The sequence below is a fragment of the Chiloscyllium punctatum genome, chromosome 26, assembly GCF_047496795.1.
Source record: "Chiloscyllium punctatum isolate Juve2018m chromosome 26, sChiPun1.3, whole genome shotgun sequence".
Taxonomy (NCBI): domain Eukaryota; kingdom Metazoa; phylum Chordata; class Chondrichthyes; order Orectolobiformes; family Hemiscylliidae; genus Chiloscyllium; species Chiloscyllium punctatum.
In genome coordinates this window covers 15,968,453-15,982,111 of record NC_092764.1, presented here as the reverse complement: position 1 = coordinate 15,982,111, position 13,659 = coordinate 15,968,453, and the positions used below count along the sequence as shown (strand labels likewise).

The 13,659-nt window shown below is 41.8% G+C and overlaps 1 protein-coding gene across 3 annotated transcripts in view; it reads right to left on the bottom strand.

The window, feature by feature from the left end:
- The window catches only part of mafa (MAF bZIP transcription factor a), a 350,756-nt gene that overhangs the window by 2,928 nt on the left and 334,169 nt on the right, over positions 1-13,659 (bottom strand). For all 3 annotated transcript variants that reach the window (XR_011964233.1, XM_072595867.1, XR_011964234.1), the window contains one exon: positions 9,866-9,949. Coding sequence is in view for 1 of the 3 variants with exons in the window: in XM_072595867.1 (XP_072451968.1) it covers positions 9,866-9,949 (84 nt within the window). In the remaining 2 variants the exon portion in view is untranslated. Of the gene's footprint in view, positions 1-9,865; positions 9,950-13,659 lie in introns of those variants that run through there.

The window sequence follows — 13,659 nt, the reverse complement described above, 5'->3', positions numbered from 1 at the left end:
CCTGAAAGAACTCCGTGATGCAAAAACACTTTGAACTGTACCATGAATCATAATTTACCATCAAACACATGTTATTTGGGAGATTAGTTCAAGTGATACCATAGGCCTCCAGGCAACAACAATGAGATTACAGTAAAATTGCCCAATGCTAAATTTAAAGTGTACGTTGCAATCGCAGTTCCTCTATCTAAACATGCCAAAATGTTCACAAAGAATTATGAGTAAAAATCTATTAAAAATAACTCTGCTGATTTCCTGTTTTGATTTTTTTTTTGCTTTGTCTTAATCAGTAAGTGATTACAACATTATGGGGGAGGGGGAAAAGCCAAATTAACAGCAGTAGACTTGATAATTAAACCAAGTGCCTCAGCAAAGTTTAAATTGCATTCAGGGGTGTGTTAATTCAACTCAATTTGCCCAGCAAACTAATGCTAACTGATTTGGGTCATCAGTAATATTTTACAAATATGTCTCTAGAAATAGAGTGATTGAAAAGGAATTATGTTACAGGTTTTAATAGTAAGTTTGTCATGAATCCTTTAAGAATTATATTTACTGGTATCACCAAATTGTTCTATGAAGTGTGTGTATTTGTGTGAATAGTCTACCCTCACTTACCCCGCCCCAAAAGCCTATAAATATGTCTTTTCTTTTGGATCCAAATGTTTGACTGTTTGGAGTTGATGAAGGCATCTGCAACAGATTAAATGTCAGATGTGAACAAATTCCACTGTATGTTGGAGACTATTAGTGAAGTTTTAGCTGCCATAGCAGTGTCTCTTTACTGAAGATAAATAAAATGTCAGAGCTGAGATGAGGGAGATTTACCCGCACTTCGCACTACTGGGGAAAGCAGCTCTTAATTCACTCAGCGGGTGTTTCCCTGCCATTATTTGCACTGGCCGTGCCAAATCAATGAACTGTGAAAATGCTTTTTAACTCATTGATTGTCAACATGCTTCTCTACTCTTTGAGGGGCGGTTTGTGGCTGGGTCCTGATCGAACCACATCACGCTGGTGATCCCCTTCGTTGCCAGTTAAACGCACAGAACACAATGTTCTTTCAGAATGCAAATGATTCAGAAATCATGATAATCCTCAAAATAGTATTGCAGCCTACTCACCAAAACTCCGAAAGCAATTATTATGAGGAGCTCCCTTTGGCTAGAACCTGCCAAATGCTCTGTGTGAACTTTTCAAATCTTCTATTAAAATAATAGATTGTGACTGTTGTGTATCAGTGACATTACTGCACAAGTGACACTTGATCCTGGGCATGTATGGGTAGTTTCCTCCTAGAACCTCATCCAATACTGTTCTCAATCCAGCCACTTGAAAGTGAACAAGAGACAAATAACATGGTACTCATCTGGGAACCAAAACAGTGGCAAGCTTAACTCAGTGGCCAAGGAACTGGATGGGTGACTGCAGAGGCGTCCATTGTTTGACCACAGCATGGCTATCCATGTCCCAACACCAACCAATCTCCATACTATGTGTTGGAGAAAGGGCACAAAGCTAATGACTAGAGTTTTCTGGAAAGTGGGCAAACAAGTGGCAGATGGAATACAGAAGTTGTAAAGACAGAGGTAGTGGTCGGAAAGATAGAGGTGCAGACTATTTTCTAAATAGGGAATGGCTTTGGAAATCTGAAGCATAAAGAAACTTAGCAGTCCTTCTTTAGATTCTTTAGTCCTTCCTTGGCATGTTCACTTGGCAGTTAGGAAGACAAATGCAATGTTTGCATTCGTTTCAAGAAGGCTAGAATACAAGAGCAAAGATATACCGTTGAGGCTGTTTAAGACTCTGTCAGACCACATTTGGAACATTGTGAGTTTCTTTGGGTCCTGTATCTAAGGAAGGGTATGCTGGTCTTGGAGGAGTTGCAGAGGAGATTTACAAGAATGATCCTGGGAATTGAAGGGCTTGTCATAAGAGAAGTAGACGAGGACTCTGGGTCTGCACTTGATAGAGTTTAGAAGGATGAGGAGGGATATGATTGAAACTTGCAGAATAATGATAAGCATTGATAGAATGGACATGGAGAAGATGTTTCCACTAGTAAAGGAGGTTAGGCTCCGAGGGCACAGCCTCAGAATGAAAGGACAACCCTTTAGCACTGAGATGAGGAGAAATCTCTTCTGCCAGAGGGTGGAACTCATTGCCACAGAAGGCTTTGGAGGCCAAGTCCCTTGAGTGTCTTTAAGACAAAGATAAATAGGTTCCTTACTGATAAGGCGATCAAGGGAAGAAGGGATTGAGAAACATATTTGCCATGATCATAAAGCAGAGCAGACGTGATGGGCAAAATGGCATAATTCTGCTCCTGTATCTTATGGTCTTCCTGCCTCTGATCTCACCACCTGTCCAAACATTAACATGAACAGGGGAAATAAATACAGTGGTAGGAGAAAAGGGAAACTGAAAACCCTTATCACTGTGTTAATTTCTTGGGTGGAAGAGGAGGCAAACAAAATGAAATAAAGGACAGGCCATTTGAATCCATTAGATCGTGTCATCATTCCATTGTGAGCCTCCTGTCATGTTTCTCAATCAACACATATCCTTTTTCCTTTCTCTCCTATCTAGTTGGTGTGCTTCCCCTTAAATGCATCTTTGTTATTTACCTCATCCAATATCAGATATAAATAAGAACACGGAGCTTAGGATGAGGCTCTAAAAGGCTAGATAAATTCTGAAAGATGAGACTTTCCCCAGTTACTTCATTTGGATACCCAAATTTAAAATGTTTAAAAAAAGACACTGGGCTTTTTCAGCATGCCATTCATTGTGAAGAATAATTTTATTAAATTCTAGCCATCAGCTACAAACTGGAGATGGGGAAATGTGTTTTGTTAGAGCAGAACAGTTGTAAACCTGTCGGGATGTCATGGATGCCCAAGTGATAGAGAATCCTGCTACTATATGCTGAATATTGAAGGAGAATAGCTAATGGTGTGCAACATATTGTGACTATCATCCATCTGTCAGTGAAGGAGTGACTGGTGGAAGAGGCCTAGTAAAACAAATTTTTAGCAGGTTTAAGTCTCACCAACATCTATTAACTGTGGTCAGATGGAAAGCATTTCAACAGCAAAAAAAAACACAAAGAGGACAACACAGGCATTAAGCTTGTAATCCAACTAATAGCAGTTCACTCTTCAAACAGATTACTTGTTAATTCCAGGCCTTTGCTGAGTTAACAGATTTGGACCAAAATAGCAAGGTCGGCTGTTACACTTTCCCTTCATATCTGGCAGCCATCTTCATACATGTGCCTAGGAGTGAGTATTGGCCTATTCTTCAGGGCTCTGACCTGGTGTGACTTTGGAGGAACAGTACTGAAATATTGGAACTCACTGCCTTCCTGCCCGACTCTGACATGGTAGACAGATGGACACTGAATCCTTCCTGTTGATTTTAAAAATGGCAACTGAGTTTGTTAAACTAATTGACACTAATTTCATGCCACTCTGGAGCAGGGGCAAACTGCTCCTATGCCACTTACCGCCTGACAACCAAAACCTGTCTACCTGCCTTCCTCTATCCTTCCTGCTCAGATACCCCAGACTTACTTACCTCTGGGATCTATGTTTCCTTCATCCTGAGGCCTCCTGGCAGTCCCAGCAGCATCTGCTACTCAGTTCTGACACTGTTGGAACTGCTTGAAGAGGTAGCTCTAGATGGCGGATTTATCTCCCACTGGTGCAGCACCCTCACCTCCTTAAGGCCACCCGGAATGCGATACCACTGCGGCGCCAGACCCATTCAACATTGATCAATTGAAGCATACCAAGAGGGCTTTGGATTTTTGTTTTGCATGATAATGATGTGCAGGGCTATGGGGAAAAGGCAGGACATTGGCACTGGACAATAGAGCTGGTGTGGGCAGATGAGCTAAATAGCTTCATTCTACACCATAATAATGCTGTGATTCTATGAATTCTGTGATTCCGTGATCAGATTGGGAATGGAAATCCTGGCTAAGTTTTTATATCCCTTCTCATCGTAAGAGGGAGCTAAGACAAGTTGTGGCACCCTGACTGCATCTCTACACTTTAATTCTCAATCAGATTTGTGAAAATTGGATAATTTCTCCGATCAGTGCAGTTCATAGACTCTTCAGTATGCTTTGCTTTGTTATTTGTTACACCTGCACGAATTGCTCATAGAAACATAGAAAATAGGTGCAAGAGTAGGCCATTTGGCCCCTTGGGCCTGCACCACCATCCAGAATGATCAGTGCTGATCATGCAATTTTAGTATCACATTTCTGTCCAGATCCCTTTGGCTGTAAAGGCCACATCCAGTTCCCATTTGAATATTTCTGATGAACTGGCCCCAACAGCTTCCTGTGGGAGAGAATTCCACAGGTTCACAACTTTCTGAGCGAAGAAATTCTTCCTCAAAGAACATAGAACATAGAAAAGTACAGCACAGAATAGGCCCGTTGTCCCACAATGTTGTGTCGAGGTTTAATCATAGTCATAGGGTCGTAGAGATGTACAGCATGGAAACAGACCCTTACGCACCCCTCAACTCACTGCTCTCCATGTGCCTGTCCAGTATCGCTTAAATGTCCCTAATGACTCTGCTTCCACCGACACAGCTGGCAACGCATTCCAAGAATTCACAACTCTCTGCACAAACAGTCTCCAACTGTCTGTGTGGAGTTTGCACATTCTCCCCGTTCTGCGTGGGTTTCCTCCGGGTGCTCCGGTTTCCTCCCACAGTCCAAAGATGTGCAGGTTAGGTGAATTGGCCATGCTAAATTGCCCGTAGTGTTAGGTGCATTAGTCAGGGGTAAATGTAGGGGAATGGGTGTGGGTGGGTTGCTCTTCAGAGGGTCGGTGTGGACTTGTTGGGCCGAAGAGCCTGTTTCCATACTGTAGGGAATCTAATCTAATCTAAAGAACATACCTCTGACGTCTCCTTTATACCTTCCTCCTAATATCTTAAAACTATGACTCCTCGTACCAGTCAATCTTGCCCTGGGGAAAAATCTCTGGCTATTGACTCTATCTATTCCACTCATTGTCTTGTATATCTTGATCAGGTCTCCTGTCTTCCTCCTTCTCTCCAGAGAGAAAAGTCTAAGCTTATTCAAACTTTCTCCATAAGGCAAGACCTCCAGTCCAGGCAGCATCCTGGTAAACCTTCTTTGCACCCTTTCCAAAGCCTCTGTATCTTTCCTATACTAGGGCAACCAGAACTGGACACAATATTCCAAGTGTGGTCTCACCAGGGACTTGTAGAGCTGTAGCAAAACCTCACAGCTCTTAAACTCAATCCCCTTGTTAATGAAAATCAAAACACCATATGCTTTCTTAACAACCCTATCCACTTGGGTGGCCAGTTTGAGGGATCTATGTACTTCCCTCTGTTCCTCCACACTGCCAAGAATCCTGTCTTTAATCCTATATTCAGCATTTGAGTTCAACCTTCCAAAATGCATCACTTTGCATTTATCCAGGTTGAACTCCATCTGCCATTTCTCAGCCCAGCTCTGCATCCTGTCTATGTCATGCTGTAGCCTGCAGTAGCCCTTGATACTATCGACAACACCTCCAACCTTTGTGTCATCTGCAAATTAACTAATCCACCCCTCAACCTCCTCATCCAAGCCATTTATAAAAATGACAAAGAGCAGAGGCCCAAGACCAGAGCCCTGCGGGACCCCACTCAACTCTGACCTCCAGGCAGAATACTTTCCATCTACCACCACTTCCGTCAGCCAGCCAATTCTGAATCCAGATAGCCAACTCTCCCTGGATCCCATACTTCCTGACTTTATGAATGAGCCTACCATGGGAAACCTTATCAAATGTCTTGCTGAAGTCCATATACATCACATCCACTGCTCGACCTTCGTTGACCTGTCTTGTCACCTCCTCAAAGAACTCAATAAGATTTCTGAAGCATGACCTGCCCCTCACAAAGTCATGTTGACTGCCTTTAATCACACTATGCTGTGCCAAATAGTCATAAATCCTACCCCTCAGAATTCTTTCTAAAACTTTGCTGACCACAGACGTAAGACTGACTGGTCTGTGATTGCCAGGGATTTCCCTATTACCCTTACAAATCTCAACCCTGAACGGCTAACCCATATTCTTAGACTATGACCCCTAGATCTGGACTCCATCAGCACCTGGAACATTCTTCCCACATCAACCTGTCCGGTCCCATCAGGATTTTATATATTTCTATGAGATCCTCCCTTCTTTCTTTGAGGTTCCAGCGAGTGCAAACCTCGTCAATCAGTCTTTCTTCATAGGTCAGTCCTGCCATGCTGGGATTCAGTCTGGTGAATCTTCACTGGACTCCCTCCAGTAACAATGTCTCTCCTCAGACTAGGAGACCAAACGTGCACACAATACTCGAGGTGTGGACTCACCAAGGCCCTGTATAACTGCAATAAGACATCCCTACTCCAATACTCAAATCCTCTCACTATGAAGTCCAGCATGCCATTAGCTTTCCTTATTGCCTGCTGCACCTTCAGTGACTGTTCCACCAAGATACCTAGGTCTCGTTGCACCTCACATTTTTCTAAACTGCCACCATTCAGGTAATAATCTGCCTTCTTGTTTTTGCCACCAAAGTGGATAACCTCAATTTAGCCCCATTATTGCACTAGCCATGTATTTGCCCACTCAGCCAGCCTGTCCGAGTCACCCAGCAGCCCCTTAGCATCCTCCTCACGGCACACATTGCCACCCTGCTCAGTGACATCTGCAAATTTGGAGATATTGCATTCAATTCCTTTGTCCAGAACTCCTGAGTTCTGCCAGGTAGATGCTTGCCCTGCCCAACTTATCAACTGATACAGTAATGTCAGTAGGATTCTGTATGAAAGGCAGGGTCACTGGGACAAGCTCTAAAGAGCCTTTGGAGCTATGGAGAAAGGCTCTAGAACCTTGAACAAAAACTGCAGACACATATCAGCATTATTTCCTGCATTTACTATCTATCCCTAAATGCCCTTGAGAAGGTACTGTACTGCTGCAGCCCATGAGGGGTAGAAGCACACAGTTCTATTTGGGAGCAAATTCCAGGGTGCCATAGGCGTCCTAAGTCTATTGTTTGGTTAGAGATCCTTTGTATCCCGCAATGGATTTCCAACTTCGTATTTACTCAAGCAGCTTTTAATATTTTTGATAAAATGCAATAAATGGAAAGCCAGTGCGAACTGTTAGAAGTGAAATGACACTGATTGGAGCCAATGAGAGGCTAATATATTGTACAAAGCCACAGGGGGCTACAGTCAAAGAATTATTTTGCAATTGTGAAACAGAAATATAGTGCAATGAGAATAGGAAAGCGCTGTGATTCTGTTTTTCCTGCTTTGCTCTAAATATATCTCAATGTTCTAATGTCAGGGGAATACTAAGAGTGAGATTTATGATTAGCCAAAAGTGGCGTGGGTTGCAAACCTATTTAAATGTGCAAAGTGTTTAATTTTAAGAGTGATATTCATCAAAATAGGTTGTGTGTTTAAACCCAAATGAGTGCTTGTGGATTATAGAGTTGTAGATTGTAATTGGGTAACATGTCAAAGAGTAACAAGAGAGATAATAGAGGAAGCCAAACTGAACACCTCCAGTGTGGTTGAAATTGAGCAGAGAAACTCATAGTTGGAGCTATTGAAATTGGAGCTCACTAACTCCAGTGACTGACCAATTCTCCTAATTTGAGTTTTATACATGACAAAGGCTTGACCGCTTAACCATGTCACTAGCATGTGAACATACAAATTTAGAGCATGTGTAGGCAATTCAGCCTCTCAGGTCTACTGCACCATTCAATAATATTGCTGAAAATAAGATACACTTTAAGGAAGCTTTTCACCTTTCCCTCATCAGTGCAGTTAAAGAAAATCATTCAAAGGACAGCTCAACATCTGTACTGCTTGATTTTGAGAGTGCTGTTAGACTAACTGACAATCCAGATTGGTTGTCAGCATTAATCCTCGCACATTCAACAATATCCAGCAAATGTCCAAATACAGAATCTTATCTAATGTTGGACACTGAGTCAGGAGTTTTACAGGCACAGATTAGTTGGGTGCAAGCAGTATACTCTCATGCATTATAAATATTGATTTTCCCCTTTACTTTGTTATTCTTGCAAATGTTCTGATGATTTTAAGATGAAAAACTTGTTAATTGTTTTTTAAGCAATTCTCAAGTTCTGTACCACCAAATATCTGTTCAATAGATCATGGCTGTTCTAATTAGGGTCCCAACTCCATATTCCCATTTATTCCCCAATGAGCTTTGAGTCCCGCATAGTCAAGAAGCTATTTATTTCTACTTTAAAAATATTCAATGACTATACACACAAAAGCTTTTTAGCACAGAGAGGAGTTAGGATCTGAAGTAGTCTGCCTGAGACTGATGGAGACAGGTTCAGTTGTGGGTTTTCAAAAAGGAATTGAATAAGCACTTGAAGAGAAAAAAAATTTGCAGTGTTACAGGGGAGGAACAAACAGAGATTCTCTTGCAGCAAGATGGACCAAATGGCCTCTTTTTGTACTGTAACTCTCCTATTATTCAATATTGATATCTATCCTTGAAAGAGTGAAGGGATTGTTAGTTATCCACTCCTAACCATTACACTAGTAAGTGCAAATGGAGGCCATGGGGGATCAGGGTTGAGTTTAGAGGTGACATAGAGTCAGAGAGATGTACAGATAGAAATAGACCCTTCGGTCCAATTCATCCATGCTGACCAAATATCCCAACTTAATCTAGTTCCATTTGTCAGCATTTGTCCCATATCTCTTCTTATTCATACACCCAACCAGATGCCTTTTAAATGCTGTAATTGTACCAGCCACCACCACTTCCTCTGGCAGCTCATTTCATACACACACCACCCTCTGTGTGAAAAAGTTGCCCCTTAGCTCCCTTTTATATCTCATCTTAAACCTATGCCATCTAGTTCTGGACTCGCCCATGCCAGAGAAAAGACCTGGTCTATTTACCCTTTCCATGCCCCTCATGATTTAATAAACATCGATAAGGTCACCCCTCAGCCTCCAACGCTCCAAGGTAAGCAGCCCAGCCTATTCAGCCTTTCCCTATAGCTCAAATCCTCCAAACCTGACAACATCCTTAAAAACCTTTTCTGAACCCTTTCAAGTTTCACAATATCCTTCCAATAGGAAGGAGACCAGAATTGCACACAACATTCCAAAGGTGGCCTAACCGATGGCATGTACAGCTGCAACATGACCTCCCAACTACTGTACTCAATGCTCTGACCAATAAAGGAAAGCATACCAAACACCTTCTTCATTATCCTATCTACCTGTGACTCCACTTTCAGGGAACTATGAATCTGCACTGCATCATTCACGTTTGCTTAACTTAGCAGTACTGGTGCATCAGTCACACCAATTCCAAAGAGTAAAGATAACCTTGAATATATCATGGAACTGCAGCTAAATGTTGAAGTCAATAACTTCAAAAGGGGTGTGTAAATTATTTAAAAATAATGTTACTGCCAAGGGACTTAAGGAATGCTTGAATTAGGAACTTGCATCTGTTTTATTTGGAAGGGAAAGAAAATTGCTGAGCAAATTTCACTTGGGCAACCCAGATTTTCACCAGAATCACTCCCATATGGTTCACCATGACAATGTGTCTGTGGAACTTTGGTGGAAGCAAGGTGAGAATCTAGTATGACAGCCCACGTGATTGAATGGTCTATAGGTTTCTGCTGTTCAGGCTTGTGCATGAGTGGTCCTTAGCATGGTGTGAGTAAGACTCTTTGTCCTCAACCAAGTCAGCAATCTTCGAGTGCAAGCTTAGATAGCAGAAGAGAAAATTGAAGGAGGAAGTGGAAATTTTGATCTTACCTGTAACTGAGCATTTGTTTAGCCTCTTTCAGATTGTATTGTCCATTCTTTGCTGCTGCGTTGACATCATTTGCTGTATTAAGCCTGGTGAAAAAGCAAAGATAACATTGCACATGAGCCCTATGTCACTCTGTTTGAGGTTATCATTGTTTCATATATTGCTGATAATTATAGGACACTGCTTTCCAAAGTTTGCTTTCCTTTCGTTTGTTGCTTCTCACCTCTAGTGATTCCGGTTCACTGCAAAGAAATGGCAGCCATTTTCGGATTTTCACAAAGTACAAACTTTACTTTGCAATGACGTATTTGGATCTAACTTCATCCTCGTTTGTAAAATATTTCAATAGATGGTGCAGAACTGCCAACAGAACCCTGAGTTTACAAAGCACTTTGTTTTTTTATCAAAGATATCCAAATCTAATTCACAGCAGATGGGCACCACAGATTAGGAGGGCCACAGCTTCAACTCAGACTCCTCGTTGAAATTTTCCCCAGGTGACAACAGCTGCTTTCAATTGTAATCTGTCTTTAAAATAGTAAAATGCCCCAAGGCTCTGCACAAAGAGCCTTATCGTAGAAAAATTGACAAAAAATACCTCACCTCTGGAAATTGGGCTTTGTTCGGCCCTACAGGTCGGTTTTATGAAAAGTCTTAAAGGAAAATGGACAGGTAAAGACGTTTATGAATGGAATTTCAAAGCTTAGGGCTCAGGCAATTGTAAAAGCAGCAGTCAGTATTGATGGCCAGAAACCAAGGAGTGATAAAAGCTCAAATGTTTGTTGGGTTTGTGGTGCCTACAGTAATAGGGAGGACCAAGGCTATGGGGTGATTTGAAAATAGGTGTGAGGATTATGAATACCAAGGAATCACAAAACAAGGAGTGAGTGCAGGTCAGTGCAATATAGAATGTAGTGAATGCCCCATGATGTGAATTAGGGTACGGGTAGGACATCAGCATGAGTTAGCTGTCATGTTCATCCATAGTGCTGCCTCTGTCCAAAGGAAAGATTGCCTCTGACCTGCTTCATTATACACCAATGAGTAGATTTGGGTTCATATTCACTAGCAATCCACTGACTCAAGTTAGAATGGATAGTTAGAATCCTTTCTGAGAATTTTAGAAATGTAGGTTTAAGATTTTAAAAAAGGGGTGTAAGTATAAAGGAGATGTGAGAGGCAAATCTTTTACACAGAGGGTGGTAAGTGCCCAGAATGTGCTGCCAGGGGAGGTGGTGGAGACAGATACAGTAGCAATGTTTAAGAGGCATCTTGACAAATATATGAATATTGGGAACAGAGGGATGCGAAGACACAGCAGGTTTTTAGTTAGAAAGGCATCATGTGTCAGTGCAGTCTTTGTGGGCGGAAGGGCCTGTCCCGTGCTGTACCATTCTTTATTCTTTGTTTGGTTAATTTTCTCGGGAAGTGTGTTCAAATCTCATGACAGTAGCTGGTGGAACTTAAATTCAGTTAATTAATCTGGAACTGTCAAGCCAGTCTTGGTAATGATGACAGTGAAACTGCCACTGCTTTGATTCACTGATGTCCTTTTGGAAATGAAAACTGCCATACTTTCCCAACCCTGTGACCTCTGACCCACAGCGATATGGTTCTCTCTTAATTGTCCTGTGAGGTGGTGGAACAAGCCACTTGTTCAAAAACAGTTAGGGATGGGCAACAAGTGTTGGCCTTGCCAGGGTCACCCACATCACATGAAAAGAAAAAGGAAACAATTCTCCCAATGTTGCCTGACACTTGGATTTGATACTTCTTAACTCAGCCACAACAGTGACAGACTAATTTTGGGCAATGCTGTTGAGTGCTCCAGGGAGAATGAGGGGAAAGCTACAGGAGTTTCACTCCAAGTCTCAGCTCAGACCAATTCAATTTTCAAAGCATTCAATGCCAAAGAGACAATTATGGGATGTCAGCAAACATCCTCCCAGCCATGCTCTGAGGTGCTAGTCTCAGCATGGAAATCAACACACGAGTGCAATAAGTTGAAAGAAAAATAATTAGTTGTGAACCATAAATTTGGAGTTAGACCATCTCTTACTTCAGCATTAAACACCAACTGTTCTGATCTCTGTGACATGCGTGGGTTAAAGTGATTGATTAAATGAGCAGTTCAGACTTGAAGGCATAGCAATATTTTGCAAAAACAAGACTGGATTTTTAACTGAAATTCACAGCACTGTGGCAGTAACATCTGTTCTGCAGTGGTCGGAGCAGGACACATTGGTCCGGATTGGTCCTCAGGAACACAATTGGCTAACAGTTAGAACTTGCAGACTGTACCTCTCACCTCCATCATTGGTCCCTTTGTCTCCCTGATTATGGCCTGTCAAATCCCTGGCTTACATGTGCAAAACTAATGACTTGTCTGCCAAGAGATGTTATTCCAACATGCTGCCCTTCCAACTTAGCCTGCTAGGTCAATTGGCAATTTGTCTTATCACTACTTGTAGGGTCTTGCTATTTATAAAATTGAACACCCCAAAAGACATGAGCAAAAATAAAAGATCATGCAGCCTCTCGATACACTATTCAATTCACCACTACTGCATCTTTGGTTTCAGTTCCCTTAGGCCCTTGAAAGACCAAAATCTGTCTACCTCAGCTTTAAATAGATTCAATGAAGCAGTATCCACAACATTCCGAGTTGAAAAATTCCAAAGATTCACAACATTTGAGTGAAGAAATCTCTCCTTATCCCAATCAGTGATTGATTCCTTAGGTTGAGTCTGTACCCACTTCTTCCAGATTCCTCAGACAAGGGAAGCAGCCTCTCGTACCTATCCTGTCAAGCCCTTCCAAACCTAAAACACTCCCAATCCTCAGACTTGTCATTATTCTTTGCAACTTTGTAAGTCTCCACTTTCAATCCAGTACTATCTTTAATTTCCTTATTAAGCCACTGATGTGAGCTTTATTGCTGATCTTTATTGTTTGTTTCCATGAAATGTATTTCTTTTGAACATTTCAATAATTTACTCAAAAATGTTTCCCAGTGTTTATTTATAATCACACCTTTTAGTGACAGAGGCAGCATCTCTGCCAATGCAGTGGTCCCTCAGTGCTGCACTGTAGTGCCATGTTAGATTACATGCTCAAGTCTCTGAACGTGGCGATGTGTTCATGCGGCTTAGCTCTGAAATGAAAAGATTCAAGGCCATTGATCAGGTCTGCTTGTTGAAAAGTAACTTGTGGTTACCTTTGAAAATTCCTCAGGCAAGTGAAAAGTGTTGAAAGGAGCTTTTACAAGTTCAAGAGTTAATCTATGAAGGTAAATTTAAAATTGCTCCCCCAGGGAACATTACAAGACGAAAGCCTTGAGACAGTTTCTGCTTTTCTGATGATGTCTGACATTTCATTCTTACATTAAACAGCTTTTGATCCACTAAACCATTACTTCTAGATTTAGTTCATTCCCCCCCCCCCCCCCCCCCCCTTTATGCTCGTGGTTTTATCAAGCATTGTGGGTCTTGGCAATTTGCCTCAATTTCTCAATTGAAAAGAAAAGCAAACCTTATATATTCCGTATGTGGACATTTTTTAGTTGAATGGCTCAAATCTTTGAAATAAAGCCTTCCTCTCAGCTGCTTCTAGAATAATATGGGGTCAGACCACTGATGGGGGAAGAAAAGCCACTATTCTGGGACCTTAGCATTTGACAAAAGGCAACACTGTGGCCCAGAGTTCCAGGATATCTACATATGTTTTCCCATTAATGGTGATCTCTTCCAGATCACCAAAAGTGGAGGAAGGCTCCATCTTTGGAGAAAGGAGATAT